This window comes from Pongo abelii, chromosome 7 (assembly GCF_028885655.2).
Source record: "Pongo abelii isolate AG06213 chromosome 7, NHGRI_mPonAbe1-v2.0_pri, whole genome shotgun sequence".
Classification (NCBI taxonomy): domain Eukaryota; kingdom Metazoa; phylum Chordata; class Mammalia; order Primates; family Hominidae; genus Pongo; species Pongo abelii.
In genome coordinates, this window is record NC_071992.2 from 118,810,656 (window position 1) to 118,831,487 (window position 20,832).

Consider the following 20,832-nt stretch of genomic DNA (forward strand, 5'->3'; position numbering starts at 1 on the left):
CTTCATGTTCACAAATAAAAGTATTAGCCTTAAAAACAAAACCCCCCAAATCTATGGACTAGGCTTCGAAGACACTGTCAGTAAAGATGACCATTCAAGAACTATGGCCTAGGGTAGATTAAATCCTCACCTAAACAGGAAAAAATGCTGACCAAAGTATATCCTGTTCCTAACATTATCAAACTAAGTTATAGAAATAATGAAAATACAGCCATGGCCCTAATTTGATTACCACACCAACTATCAAGGATTCCTTGAAGATTACAAGATCATATCCCCAAACTGCTCTTATTTTTTTTAATCCCAATTCCACATGAAGGATCAGAGGTAGAGAGCCAATAAAATGTTACTAGTGTTTCCCATAGAGGCCCTTTAAATAAGTTATAATTATGATACACATCATTGCCCTACTACAAATGCTCCTTTCTTCCCAGACAAAAGACAAACCCAACCCTCTAAGTGCTAAGTAATATTTTCAAGTACTTAGTTTTATACTTACTTGGCATTTGGGTGATTACGTGCAATTTTCTTCAATTCAATTTCGTTGTCACATGTCATGATATTCACTCCAACTTTTGCTGCATACTTTATCTGAGACACTTGCTTGCAAGGACTTATATAAATAATGTTTTCTGGAGGTACACCCAACTCTCGCACTAAAGCCATTTCATTCTGTGAAAATGAGGTTAAATTAAGAATACATAATGTCACAGTTCATATTCTGGTAATGCTTCCTCTAATACTATTACCCCCACCCCTTTTAAAACCAGGGTCTTACTCTTTGTATTCCAGGCTGAAGTGCAGTGGCACAATCATAGCTCAATGCAACCTCCATCTCTGGGGCTGCTCAAGTGATTCTCCTGCCTCAGCCTCCCAAAGTGCTACGAGTACAGGTGTGAGTCACTGTGCCTAGCCAAACCAATATTTTTATTTAAAAACATAAATAAATAAAAAGTGAGACAAGGTCTCACTATGTTGCCCAGGCTGATCCTAAACTCCTGGCTCAAGCAACTCTCGCCTCAGCCTCTCAAAGTGGTGGGATTACAGGTGTTAGCCATCGCTCCTGGCCTAAACATTACAAAAAAGAAGCACCAAAGAAATCTCAGAGTTTAGATATCTGCTGTAGTTTGGTCTAGAAGTAGCTCTAGCCTAAGAATGAGGAACAAATCAAAGTTTCCAATTAATAAAGATAAAACGTTTCAAAGGCTCATCACACTGAAACTTCCCTTTCACTGGTGCACTTGAAAAGCTTGTAATTTTCCAACATGAGGCTGCAGACTTAAAAAATTATTTCAAAACTCCATCCAAAAGTCAAACTTCCTTGCATTTGTTCTCTAACCGCCGTAACTACATTAAGTTAAATTATTCAATGTTTCAGTTTAGTTAAAAAATGAAAAATACTTACTTTACTGGAACAAGCAAATCCAGTTCCAAGAGCTGCCAAAATCTCAAGTACAGCTGGAGCAGAGTTGCACTTCACTGTGTAGAATGGCTTTATCTGAGCCACTACATTCTGCCATTGACTGTGTTTCTTCACAATCTTTCCAAGATCTCCCACAAAAAATGCATTTTTCCCTGTCTATTATGGTTATAAAAAAAGACAAATATGAACAAAAAACCATTGAAAATCAAGTATCAAAACACGAAAGAACACCTCTTTTCCTCCACAAATATATGGGCCAAGACATATATTTACATACAGTAATACATTTAAAGCTTGTTAACTAGATTTAGTAAACATTAAAAGAGACTCTGAATACACTTGTTCTTTCTTCTTATATTTGATTACTTTTTGCTGTGCTACACTAGCATATAAAATATTCTCCCCTTTGAGATAAAAAAAACTATTATCAATTACAGTGACAAAAGTCAGAATGAAACCGCCTTGATTTTACTTTTTGGCAGTTGAAGGAAGGGAACCTATTTTCTCCCATGCTTCCCCCACTGTTTAAAATACTTTGGCAGTTCAGGATATAATTTCCTAATACAGTAAGTAGAATCAGAAATGCTAAATAAAACAAGCTATATATCGCCATTAAAACTGCACCTTAAGACAACATGGTAAAATAAGAGACCATCTTCACTGGGAAACCTCTTATTTTATTACTTTTTCAGAGTTGAGGTCTTGCTCTGTAGCTACAGACTGAAGGGCAGTGGTGCAATCATAGCTTACTACAGCCTCCAACTCCTGGAGCTCAAGTGATCCCCACATGTTAGGCCTCCCAAAGTGCTGGGATTACAGGTGTGAGCCACCGTGCCCAACCAGGAAACCATTTTTAAAAAGACAAGGTTGTTAGTCTGTACATGGAGATGTCAAAATTAGATTTTAAAAGTACATAAGTCTATCAAATATCAGATAAGCCTGAATAAGAATAATCTTCCTTAAAGTTGTGGCTATTCTAGGACTAGAGAGATGACTTATGCATGTTGGACAGAACATATATTACTCAGTGTTAGATAGCAGGCAAAAAAATCTTATTTAGGATGTACAACATCCAAATCCTGTTTGAGAATCCATGAAGACAATGTTACTGTTTTCAACTCTTTAATTCACAGTATTTGAAAATGTCCATTATTAGAATATAGTGCCCAACTGATATAAATGCAAAACGCACATTATGTGCAGCAGAATTTTAACAGTTGTATTAAGTTATCCATCCTCCCAAGATATGATATCTATAGTATTCCGGAGACACAGAGTTTATATTTAATTTGGGAAAAAATAAGGTATTTATGGGTACCACCAAGAGAAATGGGATGAAACAACAAGGTATTCAGCTTCCTTTCTTATCCTTAGCCATGATGTGAGTCTGGAAAATTCTCAGTAGGCAACAAAAAACAAATTTAGGGAGCAGGGAAGCCTTGTATTTAATGAATATGCAACAAAATTAAGCAGGCTTAGGCAAACAATAGGACAATGAAAAGGGAAATAAGTTAGGAGGTCACCATAATGATATGTGCAAAGACGGATAGATAGTGGGAATGGAGGAGATGAATACCAGGATGTTATGAAGGCAAGACCAAGGTTAAATAAGAGAGGGCAAACAAAAGGTGGACTGAATGACTCAGAGAACACAGAAGTGTCACCCCAGAGCCAGAAAAGAATAGGGTTGAGGACTAATGCTCATTGAATGCTACTAAACGTGGGTTAATTTAGATGTGGGATGGAAGGAATATTTCAAAGATTATATCTGACCCCCGAAAAGTGTTGCAAAAAGTCAGAAGAATAAAGTTAAGTGATAAGAATGATCATCAAAATTTGACTAGGAGCTTCCCAGTGGCAACTGAAGAATGGCTTGGCAGAAATTGGTTGACCAATATGACAAGTTTCATGACCAATATGTGAAGTTTTAACAAGTTGAATGGCAGAGGAAGACAAAGGGATTTTTGCTAGGATGAGGGGAAGATGAACACGTCTGTAGACTTAAGGTCAAGAGAAGGAGAAAATTTTGGATATTCAATTACTGAACAATGGTAACATGAAAACAATTCCCTAACAAGTTTGGTGGAATATAGGAAATTTTCTCCAATAAAGAAAGATTGTATCAGTTAAGTCTAATATAAAAAGAAAGAAAAAAAAAAAAAGAAAAAAAGACCAGGCTGGGCGCGGTGGCTCACGCCTGTAATCCCAGCACTTTGGGAGGCCAAGGTGGGTGGATCACCTGAGGTCAGGAGTTTGAGACCAGACTGATCAACATGGTATTTGTTGTTATTTCTACTAAAAATACAAAAATCGGCTGGGCCTGGTGCTGGGCGCCTGTAATCCCAGCTACTTGGGAGGCTAAGGCAGGAGAATCGCTTGAACCAGGCAGGCCGAGGTTGCAGTGAGTTGAGATCGCACCACTGCGCTCCAGCCTGGGCAACAAGAGCAAAACTTCCTCTCAAAGAGAAAACAAAAAGAAAATCACCTTAAGTAGCAGTGAGTATATGATTCTGTAGAAGTCGACTCCTAGAGCAGTAGAGAGTAAGTACTCAGGATAAATTATCAAATTCTCAATGAACATACACAACCAAAATTATCTGAAAGTAAATTAATATCCACTGAAGAATACAACTGAGACCAGGCACAGTGGCTCATGCCTGTAATTCCAACACTCTGGGAGGCCGAGGTGGGCAAATCACATGTTGGTCAGGCATTCAAGACCAGCCTGGCAAACATGGCAAAACCCCATCTACTAAAAATACAAAAACTTAGGCCAGGCGCGGTGGCTCATGCCTGTAATCCCAGCCCTTTGGGAGGCAAGGTGGGCGGATCACCTCGGGTCAGGAGTTCGAGACCAGCCTGGCCAACATGGTGAAACCCCACCTCTACTAAAAATACAAAAAATTAGCTGGGCATGGTGGCGGGCGCCTGTAATCCCAGCTACTTGGGAGGCTGAGGCAGGAGAATCGCTTGAACCTGGGAGGCGGAGGTTGCAGTGAGCCGAGATACTGCCATTGCACTCCAGCCTGGGCTACAGAGGGAGACTCCATCTCAAAAAAAAAAAAAAAAAAAACTTAGCTGGGCATGGTGGCACACACCTGTAATCCCAGCTACTCGGGGAGGCTGAGGCATAAGGATCCTAAATCAACTGCTTGAACCCAGGAGGCAGAGGTCGCAGTGAGCCGAGATCGTGCCACTGAACTCCAGCTTGGGCAACAGTGTAAGAATCCATCTCAAACAAGCAAGCAAAAAAAAAGAATTGAGGCCGGGCGCGGTGGCTCGTGCCTGTAATCCCAGCACTTCAGGTGGCTGAGGCGGGTAGTAGATCACCTGAGGTCAGGAATTCAAGACCAGCGGTGAAACCTCGTCTCTACTAAAATACAAAAATTAGCCGGGTGTGGTGGTGTGCGCCTGTAACTCTAGCTACTTCAGGAGGCTGAGAGAGGAGAACTGCTTGAGCCCAGGAGGCGAGGGTTGCACGTGAGCCAAGATCACGCCACTGCACTCCAGCCTGGGTGACAGAGTGAGACTCACCTCCAAAAAAAAAAAGAAAAAGAAAAAGAAAAAAAGAAAATTGAGAAAAGTGAGTAAGAAGCCATGTACTGATTAGAAGGTTGGCTGGCATCACATCAACAGAATACACAGAACATATGTGGGTGCCAGATGCTAAAAGGCATGGAAGGTAAAGGGCCATAGGGAGGATTTTTAAATAATATGGACTGGAAAGAAAAATGGATCACTACTCAAGGGGAATGGGTGTGGGGGAGGAAGGTCAAGTTAAACCAGATAGCATATGAACCAAGTACTTTTGATCAGATTACCATCTTGGAAATTAAAAAGCACTCATGTTTCAGAGCTTGGAAAATGACAAACACTGTATTTGAGAAATGGCACTTACCAGGGTATGTTCATAAACATAGTTATCAATAACATTTCCAAGGTTTGTTCCTTCATCCAACAGGCCAACGGAGTAGTCTGCATCATCAATAAATCCTTTCATCTCAGCCGTATTCCACAAAGCCGAAAGTCATAAACCAGGAAAGACAAGAGACGGGCCACCAAGCCTATGTCTGGGTCCTTAGAATATGCAACAAACTGTCAAAATATAAGTTATATAAAAGTCTGTATTATTTCAATAGACATAATGTATACGAGTCAATGAAAGTGTGCTAAGTGCCTAATTTAGTGAGGAATTTATGCAATCATTTTACAATTTCAGAAACATCAGATTATTAATTTCCTTTAACGCCCACTTAAAAAAGCAAATACATGAATTAAAATACATTTACCCAAAAAGGTCAATATAATTGGAGGGGTAACTCACATATATACACCATATATTACAAGCCTATATGGTCACCTTACTTACAGAGTTGCAGACCCAATCTGTATTATTATCTTGTTTTGTGTTCCTATAACACACATAATTTTACCCATTTTAAGAGTAAAGAAAGCTAGTAAAATAAGTATCTGCATCCAAGAAATCAAAATACCAGTCTCAACTTCCAATATACTGTCAGCCACGTAATAGCACTGCCAGGTAATTGCAGATAAATGTCTTATAAATAAAAGTCCTGGCTGGGCATGGTGGCCCATGCCTGTAATCCCAGCACTTTGGGAGGCCCAGGCCGGTAGATTGCTTGAGCCTAGGAGTTTGAGACCAGCCTGGACAACATAGCAAACTCCGTCTCTCCTAAAAAAAAAAAAAAAAAAATTCCCAAATAGGTGAAAGTAATAAAAATGGGTGAGAGTGGAGGGTGGCTTGAGGGAACAATCTGAAGCTTTGATACAGGCTGCCTAGGCCTTACCTTAAGCTAAAATAGTACTAGCTATATCAAGTTAGCAATGTTATGAGGTGAGTTGCTTTGGTGAAATCACTGGACTAGGAGTCAGAAGACCTGGTCCTGGCTATATCATTTAGGAGAATCTACATCAATTTCTCTAAACCTCAGTTAACTACCTTAATTATTTCTTCAATAGGTTGTTGTAAAAAAAAAATCATAAAGCATATAAATTAAAAACATCTGTTTCAGTGCTGGCTAGAATAGAGCTACAATTAAGTTGTCAATTACCAGAAATGCAAAAATAACACAATTAGAAACTACATTTGTAAGTTAGGTATCTGTACATCCTGAGCCAGTTACTAAGTAATCTGATTTTTAAAAAGGCTTTAGGCTAAATCCTATCCCTCTCCAATCAAATCAATAAAATAAACCTGCCCACTCCCCCGGAGCACTCATTGTCCTAAGGCAGCACATACTATACTGACATAAAGGTTTATCTTCTTTGTCGAACTTCACTGGTTCTTAGGTTACTTTAGGAAATAACTTGGACATAAATGAGATAAAACAGGTCCACCAGACAGGATACTACTCAATATCTGGTACTAATTTCTGGTTGCCACATTAATAATGGCCATTGACCAGCTGTCTGGGCAGTCTATTTTAAAACCTGCACATCCTTTCCTGTGTCCTTGATTCCTCCTACCACCCCCCTCCACCCTCCCTAATGCCCCAAACTAGAGTTCACCCTTGGGTGATGGCCGCTGTCCTGAAAGTATACTCCATTTCGATGGTTCTTAAAAGTGTCAGCATTTTGGCTGCACCAAAACAGTCCTTAATAAGCTGTATTAGTCAAATTTCATGAAATACAAATACTCAGTTTTAACTTTTCAAACAAACAGCTTCATTTCCAAGAAGCCAACTACATTCAGTTCAACTCATCAGATCTTTCATGCCATATAGCACAGACTGAAAAGTTGAGGATGTTTTTATTTTACCAAGTTAATTGAGGCCTATCTAAATAGACCTAATACTTGGCAGTGAAGTCAAATCACAACCTGCACATTCTCTAAAGATTGTTATAACAGGACTGCTGTAAATCTGTGCCCAGAAAATAGACATTTTAGGCTAATAATACATGTTTATTTTAAGCAATTTAAAGCACCAATTTTGGGGGATATTCAACTGAGCACTAAGAACAATTAAAAAAAAAAGGTCACTCCTTTAAAAAGATAAATATAAGAAAATAAGGTAGAAACTTCCTGTTAAGTTTAACACCACTAACCTTTTTGGCATAGCAGCCAGTTTTCATTTATCTTACTATTAATAAATGAAAAAATACGTAATCAAGACTTTTGGCCTAAATAAAATACTTTGAAATGGAAAAAAAAAATAAGTAAATTGTGTCCTCACTTTATGTCAATAGCTTCTTGCAAACTGTGTCTTTTAAGTAAAAGAGGTAAAATGAAACCATTTTTTTTTCTTAACATTATAATGAAATGTTATTTGAGGGCTTGCTGTCTATGTCTTTTTGCTTAAAGTCGCAGTTTCCAAGAACCTACTGATGATGTTCAATGAGGACTTAATTGTATCTCAGTTGCTAAGTCTCTGGGCATAGTCTAATGTATATGTAGTATTTAGTATTTACTTGAAAACCTTTGGTTATTGATTATAAACGACAACACGCAACTGCTGCCAAATACAGAAGGTCTAGCTTTTAAGTCAGGATAAGATAAACCTCCATTTCCTGCAACCATAGTGTTCTCAGGAAGGGTAATTTTCCTTTAACAGTCAGGATCCTCAGTACTTAAAAAAACATCAGGCCCACTGGATCAAGTCTTACTCGCTGACTACCTACATTCTTCAGAGCTTCTGCTATAGTAGTATGATGATATGGATAAAGATCTTTTTTCCTAAATATTTTCAAACCATGTAATTTCATAGGTTCAACTCTGACTGCCTGCTAAGCTAGCTTAAATCTAACAGTAAACATGTTTATAGCAGTCTCCCAGCCTAAGTGTTTCATCTATTCAATATTAATTCTCTTAACCCTTAAAACCACAATGATGGTATTATCTCCATTTATATACTGAGGAATAGAATAATTAAGTAGGTTAGCTCTAGAGATACTAATGATCAAACTACATTTAAAACAATATGAAAACCCTGTTTCCCCAGCACCCCATCCCTAATCCCTATAAAACACAGGACTCCTTTTTTTTGGGAAATCCAACACAGTTCTCAGTCTCTTTAAAAGAACTTTATAATATCCACATAATCAACTAACCCCTTTCAGACATATGAACACTCATACTTGTTGAAAAATGCTAAGTTTATTCACACTGGTATAAAAACATTATCACGCCTACTCATAGCCTTTCTTCATATGATGTCCCTTTTGCAGCAAATCCCCAACTCCACCCCAGGCAACCACTGACCAGCTTCTTGTCACTATAAATTAGACTTTTATAGAAGCTAAATAATTTTAAACATCAACGGAAGGCTAAACCAAAACAGCTGACATATAGTGGCATTATCAATATAAATAAAAATAGTGAAAAAACATGACCCCCTCTAAAGGAAAGATAAAATGTTTGTGGAGTTGGCTATTCATCTTTGAAATGGAACTATCACTTCAGAAGTAACAGCAGAGTTGTTAACCAAGTCCCAGCTGAGTGACAAAATCATTCTGTTGGAAAAATGAAATAAAATTCATTTGCTATATTGGCAGTATTTGACAAAATGGATTAAGGATCACCTGAATCCACAGATGCAGTACATTAACATTTGTTTTCTTTCATTATACAGAGAACTACAGTAAAGTAGTTGATTGAACCCAATACTTTGGGAAGCTGAGGCAGGATTTTGTGAGGCCAGAAGTTTGAGATCAGCCTGAGCAATATACGGAGAAGCCATCTCTTAAAAAAAAAAACAAAAAAAACCAAAAAAAAACCAATAAAGCTCTAATGGAGGTTTATTCTCTTTGATGCTCTCTTGAAGGCTTTGAGATTGCTGTAAATTCCTAGCCCAGAGTAGGTACTCAGAAACAAATGGACAAAAGACTTCACAACAAAGAGTGGGGAGTTCTTAAACTTAGGGGTGGTGGTAATGAACTCCCTGGAAGTGTATTGAAAAAGTAGGTCAATTTTTCCCCCAAAGTAGGTCAATTTCCCTCCCCTCTCCCCCCCCTTTTTTTTTTTGAGAAAAGGTCTCACTCTTGTCACCCAGACTGGAGTGCAGTGGCATCACAGCCCACCGAAGCCTCAACCACTCAAGCGATCCTCCCACCACAGCCTTCAGTTCCACCTCCACTCAGTCAGTCCCTGTAGCTGAGACTACAGGCACATGCCACCATGTCCAGCTAATTTTTTATTTTTTGTAGAAAACTCTTTGTTCAGTGTCTCACTATGTTGCCCCAGGCTGGTCTCAAGCTCCTGGCCTCAAGCAATCCTCCCACCATGGCCTCCCAAAGTGTTGCAATTACTGGCATGAGCCACTCTGTCCAGCTCTTTCACATTCTTAAAAGAAGCCCGTAACTTTGATATGCAAGCAATCCAGATGTACAGTCATGCGTTGCATAACAACATTTTTGACAAGGACAGATCAAATATATGAAGGTGGTCTCATAATACCATATTTTTACTGTACCTTTTCTATGTTTAGATACACAGATACTTACCACTGTGTTACAACTGTCAACAGTATTCAGTACAGTAACTCGGTATACAGGATGGTAGCCTAGGAGCAGTAAGCTACACCATACAGCTTGGGTGTGTTGTAGGCTGTACTATCTAGGTTTCTGTATGTACACTATAATGTTCAAACAACCACAATGTCACCTAACGACACATTTCTCAGAATCTATCTCTGTCATTAAGCTACCCATGCCTGTGAATGCAAAGCTCAACTATCAGCTACTGTTAAAGACTAAAAGGCCAAAAAAAAAAAAAAGCCAGTTCCTCAAAAGAATCTGTAAAACACAAACATCTTCAGCAACAAGTTTTCTTTTTTTGTTTTTCTCTTTATGGAGAATGGGGTCTCACTATATTGGCCAGGCTAGTCTCTAATTCTTGGGCTCAAGCTATCCTCATGTCTCTGCCTCTCTTAAGTGCTGATATTACCAGTGTGAGCCACTATGCCTGGTCAAATTTTCTAATATATCTTGAGGCAACAAACTCTTTGTTCAAACGAAATGCCACTTGGAAACCCAGTATTTCCAACTGAAAAGGGACAAGTAGGTGGGTGAGGTAGGTTGCTTGAGTCTTTCATATGTTGTGCCCCAATCTCACTGAAAGAGTCCTAAAAAAGCAGCTCAAATCATACCTCTGGGATCACTGCTTGCAGTTTTCTTAATATATTAGCAAAAATAGTTTACAGTTCCATTGTTAAAAAAAGAAAGGTTTATGTTGTGACATTTATGCCTTACTGAAAGCACTAAGAAATATTTTGCCAAAACGTTTTCAGGAGGTATTAAAGTTAATTGGCGGCAATGTGTCAAACCAAAAGTCTTAAGACACAGCATGTTCTAGGGAGCAAGCATGAAAATAAGTGTGCATGTGTTGGGGGTGAGCAGTTTATACCTTACGCCAGATTCACTAAGTTAATCTACCTCAATCTTCAACACCACAGGGGGCTGGGCACAGTGTAATCCCAGCACTCTGGGAGGCCGAGGCATGCAGATCATGAGGTTGAGATAGAGACCATCTTGGCCAATACGGTGAAACCTGTCTCTACTAAAAATATAAAAATTAGTTGGGTGTGGTGGCGCACACCTGTAGTCCCAAGTACTCAGGAGGATGAGGCAGGAGAATCGCTTGAACCCAGGAGACGGAGGTTACAGTGAGCTGAGATTGTGCCACAGCACTCCAGCCTGGCGACAGAGCGAGACTCCATCTCAAAACAAAAACAAAAAACAAAAACCCCCGCACAGGGACTCTTTCCAGGACGTCTCCATACTCTCCACTAAGAATGCAGACTCAAACCAAGGTGATATATCAAATATCTCCTTGCAATTCTGAGTGGAAATAATTCCCAAAAGAAACTGTACCACTTCTTCTGGCTTACAGATCAGAAACAGGACTGATTTACTGGCTGCAACACATTCTGGTGCTATTGGACCTTGAATTAATTATATTAAACTTGAAAAAAAAAAAACTACTCCATGTAAATCTTAGATTCTCTTCATTAGAACTGAACAGCAAATCTATTTTTAATAAAAGCTCTGATGTCTAGTATTATCAATGGACACTAGAAAGTATTCTCTACTCACAAGCACTTTTAAGCTATTTTCAACCACCTTATTAACATATGGTTGAGAAAGCTCAGGTTATTTTACACTAATACAGTAGCGTATAACCACAATACTACTTTTATTAATAATTTCCTCTTAGACTCATAACTGAGAAGAAAAAATATGTAACATTCCTTATTCACACCTTCATATTGGTGTTTTTTGTTAATACATTTTTCCATGAAGAGCTGCCAAAAGAAACAAAAGGCTCCAAAGAACCACACACTGCTCCCTGGAGCCTTTCATGAGGCCGCTGAGTCCTCATGTTCATCGACAGGGTAGCTCCAAAAGTAGTGGCTGCAGCAGCTGGGCACTTGCCTTGTTACACACCTGCTACAAAGGCTTCTACAGTTGATTGTACTTCAGAAGAAACTGATACATCTCTCAAATAATCACAAGATAATTCTGGCAGCAACAGCCCACTTGACACCAAGCTGGATGAATATGAGTCTTGGATTTCTGAAGTGAAGACCTCCCTGGAAGTAGAACAGGGAGAGCTGAAGGGTTGAGAATACTGTTTCAGAGATACCTAAGCAGGAAACCCAACCTTAATACATCAATCATTTTTCTAAAAGGATTTTTACTTATTAAAAATGAGAAAAGATATTCTGAAATTTATACTATTACTGTTACTCTGAAGATGCCTAGGCACATTTCTACTTTTATTTTTACATAGGCATTTGATGACTTAGCACCCAGCTCACAGCTTTAAAAATATACAATGTTGCTTAAGTCCCCTCTGCATTCTACCTACAACAGAAAATGTTACTTACCACATAGAATACCTTTAAAAGTAATTGACCAGAAGAGCACTAGAAGCTTCTAAAGAATGACATCTACTATAGATATGAGACCTTGAGTAGGTCTGAACCACTACAAAAGAATTCCAGGAAGCTATATACTGAAACTGGTAGGAAATCCTATAAATTTAGTGATCATAAGATCAGGTAAACTTCTGCCACCCTGGACCCCAAAATAAGTGATAGACAATAACAACAGCCTACATCAAGTACTCAGGATAAATCAGGACAAGGCTTGCTTCAATAAGAAAGCCAGTAATCACAATGCATACCCCTAAAATTATTTTTCAGGTGAAGAGGTTGAAAAAACCGAGTAACCCTAGAGGAAGAAGACTAAAGGTGACTGCTAAAGATTTATTTTAAAGAGAAGAACAAGAATGAATAGGAAATATATAAAAGGGGGTAAAAATTTCCAAAGGTTATAAGCCCAACAGGCTAAGTTTGAAGTGCCTGTGTAAAGACTGCCCAATGAACTGCCTCACCATAAATATTAAAATGTAGTTTAATGAGAAAACAAAATACACAATTCTCACAGTAATATTATTTTTGCATGTGGAATTAACACAATTAGACTCCCTTAAAAATGTCTTGACTATTCAATGTGAAGACTAAATTTTTTTTCCGGAGAAAATGTATGTGTACTAAAGTGTGTGTGTACCTGCACACAAGTGAAATATTTATATCCCTTTTGGCAATTAAGATGTGATAACATTAAAGATGACTATTACAATACAACATGAAGTACACAATCATATTAATTTCAAGTTTTCTAGCTTTCCTGGTTACAATTAAGCATAGGGAATAATCCTTTAAAGAGACACACTATTTTGGTTACCTTAAGGCAGAGCTCATTGCCTGCCTGTCCGCTACTCACCCAAGGAAAACATATAGAATACATGTGCAATACAGTAATTGCAACCAAGACCAAGTTAACCAGGTTATTAAGAAATAAGATGCTGGCCGGACATGGTGGCTCACGCCTGTAATCCCAGCACTTTGGGAGGCTGAGGCGGGTGGATCATGAGATCAAGAGTTCCAGATCAGCCTGGCCAAGATGATGAAACTCTGTCTCTACTAAAAATACAAAAATTAGCCGGGCGCGGTGGCAGGCACCTGTAATCCCAGCTACTTGGGAGGCTGAGGCAGGAGAATCGCTTGAACCTGGGAGGTGGAGGTTGCAGTGGGCCAAGATCACGCCACTGCACTCTAACATGGGTGACAGAGCAAGACTATCTCAAAAAACAAAAAAAAGAAAGAAATAAGATGCAATACCTCAGAGGCCCCTGTACATCTCCCTTAGAATTTGTTTAGACCTTCTCTAATCATCATTCCTTTGTTACTTAATAGTTTTATTCTTCTATGTGACCCTAAAACAGTGTTGGGCAATGTGGTACTTTACATTCTGGTATTAGAGTCCTTATTCCACTGACTGGCAGTTTAAGTAGCACTGATCTAGGGACTACAGTCTATACCTGGGACTGGAACTGCTAGATTGTTAGTGGCAAACAGTTTGCAAGTCTTTTGCTCATTTTCTTGTTTTTGCCTTTTATTTATCTGAAGGAGCTCTTCATGAATTTAGGATAGCAAACCTCTCATTAGGAGTATTATTTTTGGGGTGATTGTTTTGTCAGAATTTCCATGTTGAACATACCAGGATAACCCCATCCTACATTTGGTCATGCCAAATATAACATGTTCATGCTGAAGCTACATGAGCTAAGATACCATACTTGTTTAGATCTTTGCAAACTGGGCATCAGAGGATCCTTGCAGCAAAGAGCAAGAAGCAGATAAAAAGTAATCTGAAGTCAACATAAAGCTCATACTGCCAAGAATGCTGGCTCACGCCTGTAATCCCAGCAGTTTGGGAGGCCGAGGAGGGCAGATCACCTGAGGTCAGGAGTTCGAGACCAGCCTGACCAACATGGCGAAATCTTGTCTCTGCTAAAAATACAAAATTACCTCGGCCTGGTGGTGTGCGCCTACTACTTCCAGCTACTTGGGAGGCTGAGGCAGGAGAATCGCTTGAACTAAGGAGGCAGCGGTTGCAGTGAGACTGCACCACTGCACTCCAGCCTGGGCAACAAAGGCAAAACTCCATCTCAAAAAAATAATAGTAAAAAAAATTTTTATTTTTAAATACAAAAATTAGCAGGGCATGGTGGCATGCACACCATGGCTGGACCTCATGATGGCTGGCTATGGCCTGGGCAGGCTGAACCTGACTATCCTAATCCCTGTAACCCAGTATGCTACACAGTATTTTCTACTCATGCATAATGTAAAAAACAGTGGATTAACGAAAAGGGAGAGCTAAATATCTGCTTTAGTTAACTTGTGAAAAACTGCTTGATTTGACTGGGCATGGATGTCCCTGGAATGGAGGAAAGACAAAATATCTGTGCTCCCTGGGGCCTCACCAGTATGTAAGCACTTCACTTGGAAGAGTCTCCTTAGGCTTATCTGAACAATGGCCAGTCTAGAACAGTAGCCTGCCATATACTAGATTTTAAGGTTTACAAGACTTTCCCATATATGCAATATCTCATTTATTCTAATGGAAGTTAAATATCACAAAAGGGATTGGTTTACCTGGGGTGCGGTGTGGGGAGACCCAAACTGGAAAACTCTGAAACAAGATCAGGTTGGGTGAAGACTGTGATGGAACACACAAATCGGTAGTCAGTATTAATTTTCTCAGCTAAACTAACCTCTGTAATAAATGCAAAAGCCATTTATCCCACTTAAAAACTGGTCTATGGTCGGGCGCAGTGGCGCATGCCTGTAATCCCAGAACTTTGGGAGGCCAAGGAAGGCGGATCACGAGGTCAGGAGTTCGAGACAAGTTTGATCAACATGGTGAAACCCTGTCTCTACTAGAAATACAAAATTAGTCGGGCATGGTGGCGCATGCCTATAATACCAGCTACTCAGGACACCAAGGCAGGAGAATCGATGGAACCTGGGAGGTGGAGTTTGCAGTGAGCTGAAATCGCGCCACTGCACTCTAGCCTGGGCAACAAGATCGAAACTCCATCCCAGCATTTTGGGAGGCGAGGGGGGCGGATCACCTGAGGTCTGGAGTTCAAGACCAGCCTGGCCACATGGTGAAACCCATCTCTACAAAAATACAAAATTTAGCCAGGCATAACGGTGGGTGCCTGTAATCCCAACTACTCGGGAGGCTGAGGCAGAAGAATCACTTGAACCAGGGAGGCGGAGGTCGCAGTGAGCCAAGATTGTGCCACTGCACTCCAGCCTGGGCGAAAGGAGGAGACTCTGTCAAAAAAAAAAAAAAAAAAAAATCTTTCCTAGTTAAAATAATCCTAATTAGGTAGGGAGCTCCTACTAAGGCATGTATAAATACTAAAGATTAGGAGACAAAATGTGACTATTTAAAATGCTGATGTTCTTCTGAAGTTCCTACATGAATATATACAGCCGACTAATGACAACCAGGTAAAAAAAAATTGTTAAAGCAAACTTGTTAAGAGTCCATTTAAGCAAATCAATTAACTAAATCCCTTTTCCATACTGCACAACATTAAAGGGTATGTGATAATGAATCTGACCTCATCACTGGATCCACTATGAGAAGCAAACTTAGCTTTTTAAGTTTTAGAATATTTTCCATTAGGCTAATTCATTAATTATAATTGAACCTACAACCAAAATAAATAGAAAACTAGCCCACTGGAAAACCTTTACTCCAGCATCAAGACATAGGGGATTTCTTTTTTGAGACAGAGTTTTGCTCTTGTAGCCTAGGCTGAAGTGCAATGGCACGATCTCGGCTCACTGCAACCTCCGCCTCCCAGATTCAAGTGATTCTCCTGCCTCAGCCTCCCGAGTAGTTGGCATTACAGGCGTCTGCCACGACGCTCGACTAATTTTGTATTTTTTTTTTTAGTAGAGATGGGGTTTCACCATGTTGGCCAAGCTGGTCTTGAACTCCTGACCTCATGTAATCTGCCCGCCTTGGCCTCCCAAAGTGCTGGGATTACAGGTGTGAGCCACCTCACCTGGCCTAGGGGATTTCTTAAAAGGCTCGCAAAAACTTTTTCACAATTAGGGGCCCATTAATCTTTGATATTGACCTTAAAATATTTTGTTAAGATATTTTTACAGTGTTCACATACTACATCATACACACATTCTAAATTATGAAAGAAAAGGATTATGTAAGCAACTTCCAAAGTTTCCAGATACTTAGTTCATTCCATCAAACTTCAGGTGGTTGATTTAAAACCTAACTCTGAAGCCAATTCTGGATCTCAGACTACCTGCATGGGAATCCTAGTGGACCAGTTCAAGCAGAGTTCATATAGCTATATGCTTTGCAATGCTATGGGCCAAATAATTTCCATGAAGGCTATTTTAACTCCTTTTAACGGTTTTCAAATAATATTGTTGATCTACAGAAAATTAACCCCAGGATTTCGGTGTCCAATAGAGCAAACTGTTATTGATTTGTAAGGATAACACACTTCTGGAATGAGGAATTTTCTCTTGCCAATTTTACAAATTCTAGTCAAGAAACCTTTGGGACTAGGTATCTTTGTGAATTCAGAATTCTCCAGATTTTGAACAATAATGTAGTACACATACTTTACATATGTTATGTAATACTCTTCAGGAGAATGAGTCAGCACCCTGCAACCACAATATTTCTGAAGCAAAATTTAGGAATATTAACACTAAATGGGATAAGTAAAGACAAAAATAGCCTCAAATCAGCACAGATTCAGGTCAAGTTTTTTTTTTTTTTTTTTTTTTCCCCAAATCAGTTAAGGTCACATCAAGGAAGCTATAAAAAAAAATTTTTTAAAGACTTTTTGGATTTCAGAATTCTATGAAAAAGGGATTGTGGACCTGTAGCTTTATAGCAAAGCATCAAATACTAGACATGCAAAATGAGAAGATTACACGTGAATATTTAAAGAAGTTATATTTGTTTGACATAATATGCATTGTACCTGGGCATAATAAAGTTAAAAGCCAGTTATTCTGGCTGCCAGAACCTGCAGAATAAATAATCTTTAGCTTCTATCTGCTCCCATTCCCTCCTACCCAAAATGAGGGAGACACTATAGACTTTCTGAATCCTACATTATTAATCTGAAGACTACTTTTCCCTGATTTTGCAGAATCATTCAGCTCACTGACAACAGTCTCTCAAGTTTCTAAGAGGAAACACCAGTAGAAATATTAACTATAATGCAAGGTAACTTTTCTTTAAAGCAAGAGACACGAATTAAAAGAAGGATTATCTTTTATTACGGTCTTCCTCAAAAGATGAAGCTTGTTCTTAAATTTCTGCCTTAGAATGGATTCACAACTATGATGTTAACTTTAACAGACTGCACCACCCAAAAAGGTTTTAAATCTCCAAGTCAGCTTGGGAGAAAAACATCAGGTATGTTGCAAATAGAACAGATGGACTAACAAAAATTAAGCTACTGACTTAGTAGTGAAATGGCAATGACCCTGCTTCTCTTTAATGTGCACACAAGCCACCTGGATATAGACTCTGATTCAGGTTTGGGTGAGGCTGAGATTCTGTATTTCTGTTCTAGGTGAAGATGCTAATGCAATTCATCCGAAGACTACGCTGCATAACCAAGGATAGTAATACACTCAAAAAAAAGAATTTATGCCAGTTTAAGACAAAAAGAACTGTTCCAGTCCGACATTATGTTATAGCTGGGATTCACATTTGCTCAAATTTACACAGGTAGGAGAAAGCCAGTATAGGAAACCCTATAGTCAACATTCTAAGTCAAAGCTTTCAAGAAATCTTACTATTTAAACTGTGTTTCCTTCTCTTTAGCCTTAAAAACCTGAGTCTAAAATTCTAATTTGTATTAACATCAAATGTTTGCTTAGAGCAAACATTTTTATCGAATAGGGATCTGTTTAACAAGATCAGATTAAAGAAACACTAAAACTGATACCCTCAGCTTTCCTGAAAACTTACCTCCAAGTCTCTGACCAAACTTAAAAACACTTAAATTTTAATAACAAAATCTGAATTTCAGTAACAATAAGTCTATATACCACAAAATTTTTAAATGAACCCACACAAATCTAGCAGCCCAAATTGAGTTTACTGTGGAATCACATTTTGCACAGGGGCTCAATTCTAAAGTAAAATCCACACATAGAAAACCAAGTATAGTCAAAAACTATCCTTGAAAATCTGTTAAATATATATTTTAATACCATATGTATATTTTAATACATATACATATTTAGATACATATATAAATTGAGATTATATATGTATCTCTATCTATCTCTATCATATTTCAGCAAGTCCTCTAAAAACAATCAGTTGTTCCTACCAGCTGAGTAGCAAAAATCATTTCACTAAGTTAAATGGCTGAATGATATGATAAACTACACCTTATATCCCAAAAGCCCTCTTCAACGTATATTTTCTAAGTTATGCATTCAAGATAAAGTTTTAAACGAACCAGTCATTGGTAAACAATGCACACAACTAAATCAGTCAAGTCTGTAACCGGTAACTGTCATATCTCTATTTCAGAAATTTAAAAGTCACTGCACTTTAAGAGGTAAATGCAATTTCAAATTCTGAAAAATACTAAGCAAGGCAGCACTCTTCCTTCGATTTTAAAGACCTCCTCCCCGACAACAAATGCGCAAATACTTACATGGACAAGTTGGGAGATGGAACCCCCCTATCATCAGCTAGGTTCCCAAGGTGGCTCAGCGTTGAAGTCGAACTGCTCTCTATACAGCACTTCTCCTAGGCCCTCTGGGTAGTTGTATACTTGGTCAGAAAGTTCGCCCTAAAAGAAGGAAATAAAAGTAGCAGAAGATAGTCCTATGTTAAAAAAATGTTTAGGCTGACTTAAACATGAACTGTAGAATAGGTGTTCATTTTATAACAATGTTTCATTAAAGTCACATTACACAAGTGATATTTTCAAAGGGTTTACCACAGTACCAAGTACTTTATGCAGTAAACATTTCCAAGCTGCTGTATAAAATTCACAGAACTTGATGTCATAGCCATCTTACCAAGTTGTTTTATCTGCCTACTCAAGAGTTAGCAGCCTTCATTTTTGAAGATGAAAACTTCATTTTTGCTTTTATTTGTCCTCTAAAACTCCACATTTTTAAGTGGTCCAGAATTTTAAAAATTCCAAGTACCCTCACCAACCTAGTGTATATGCAAGACTTTATATGAATAATGTATTAGCATGACCTAATAGTTTGGAACCACCCGGAACACTCTTTTACTCCTCAAATATTTCTTTGCCTTTTACATTTTAAATGTAAAATTCCACCACAATACCAAAAGATTTTATGACTTAGCTAATGCATTATATATGTATCTAAAATAACTTTTGAAAAACATAAAATAACTTGAGAACTTCCTTATAATAATATTAACCAACTAATCTCTTAAGATTTATCTTCTCATATCTAACCTATTTGGACATAATTCATTCTATTATCACCAGGAACAAATAAATGTGATAAGTGCACAGCACACTATACAACATGCTAGGTGAGTTTTAGACATTGTTACCACTCATCACCTCTAAGCTAAAATGATATACCTATGTTTCTATTTATAATTCAGTGGTTACTGTTTTCAAGCAAAATAATCTGACAGTATTTGCTAGAAAGGGGTGGTAAGAAGGAAGCCAGAAAACCAGAAATTATAAAGTCAAGAGTTGGAGGGATTTCAGAAGCACTGTAGGCATACCTAAAGTGTATCTCACCAGGATCAAGGCACTCCTGGTGGAGGCAAAATGTTTCATCTATCTAGGAGGAGAAGCTGATCACATGCTCAATGAATGACATTTATGGATGATGAGGAAAGAAATCCTACAAACATGCAGTGATGATAATAATCTTACATTAGATTCCAAATAATGTACTACTCCATAACATTCTGATTCTTTCAACACCAACGTAATTTTCTAAATAAATAAAAAGTTGAGTCATGCTGGGGACAGATCATTCTCAATTATCCTAAGGAATAGGATCAGATACCCTGGGTAAGACATTATTCATCTTTTCCTCAATACATATATCCACAGCTATTTTGCTGCTTAATGCAACCCAAGAGCAATGATGTGAAACATTACGGACATTAAACGTCAGACATTCCAGAATGTTCCTCCGTGAGAACCCTACAACATTTCCGTTTAACAAAAAGACACTAGTAGGGAATGAAGGCTCTAGAATTTGAAAGGCATTATTTAAATACAAAAAATAGGGCTAGGCGCAGTGGCTCTGAGCCAATGGATCACTTGAGGCCAGGAGTTCAAGATCAGTCTGGTCAACATGGTGAAATCCCATCTTCTACTAAAAATACAAAAATCAGCTGGGTGTGGTGGTGCACACCTGTAATCCCAGCTACTCAGGAGCCTGAGGCACAAGAATTGCTTGAACTCAAGAGGCGGAGGTTGCAGTGAGCAACCACTGTACTCCACAGTTGTGCCACTGTACTCCAGTACTGTACAGAGTACAGTTGTGCCACTGTACTCCAGCCCAGGC

At 38.6% G+C, this 20,832-nt stretch overlaps 1 protein-coding gene across 16 annotated transcripts in view; it reads right to left on the reverse strand.

Moving 5' to 3' along the window:
* AZIN1 (antizyme inhibitor 1) overlaps positions 1–20,832 on the reverse strand; it is a 37,202-nt gene that overhangs the window by 11,924 nt on the left and 4,446 nt on the right. For 4 of the 16 annotated variants that reach the window (XM_054560943.2, XM_024250593.3, XM_063726317.1 and 1 more), the window contains exons 2-6: positions 18,972–19,109; positions 11,825–11,970; positions 5,322–5,518; positions 1,406–1,579; positions 500–672 (exon numbers count right to left, since the gene is read on the reverse strand). In XM_054560943.2, the coding sequence (XP_054416918.2) occupies positions 500–672; positions 1,406–1,579; positions 5,322–5,423 (449 nt within the window). In that variant the 5' untranslated portion in view covers positions 5,424–5,518; positions 11,825–11,970; positions 18,972–19,109. 16 annotated transcript variants of the gene reach the window in all.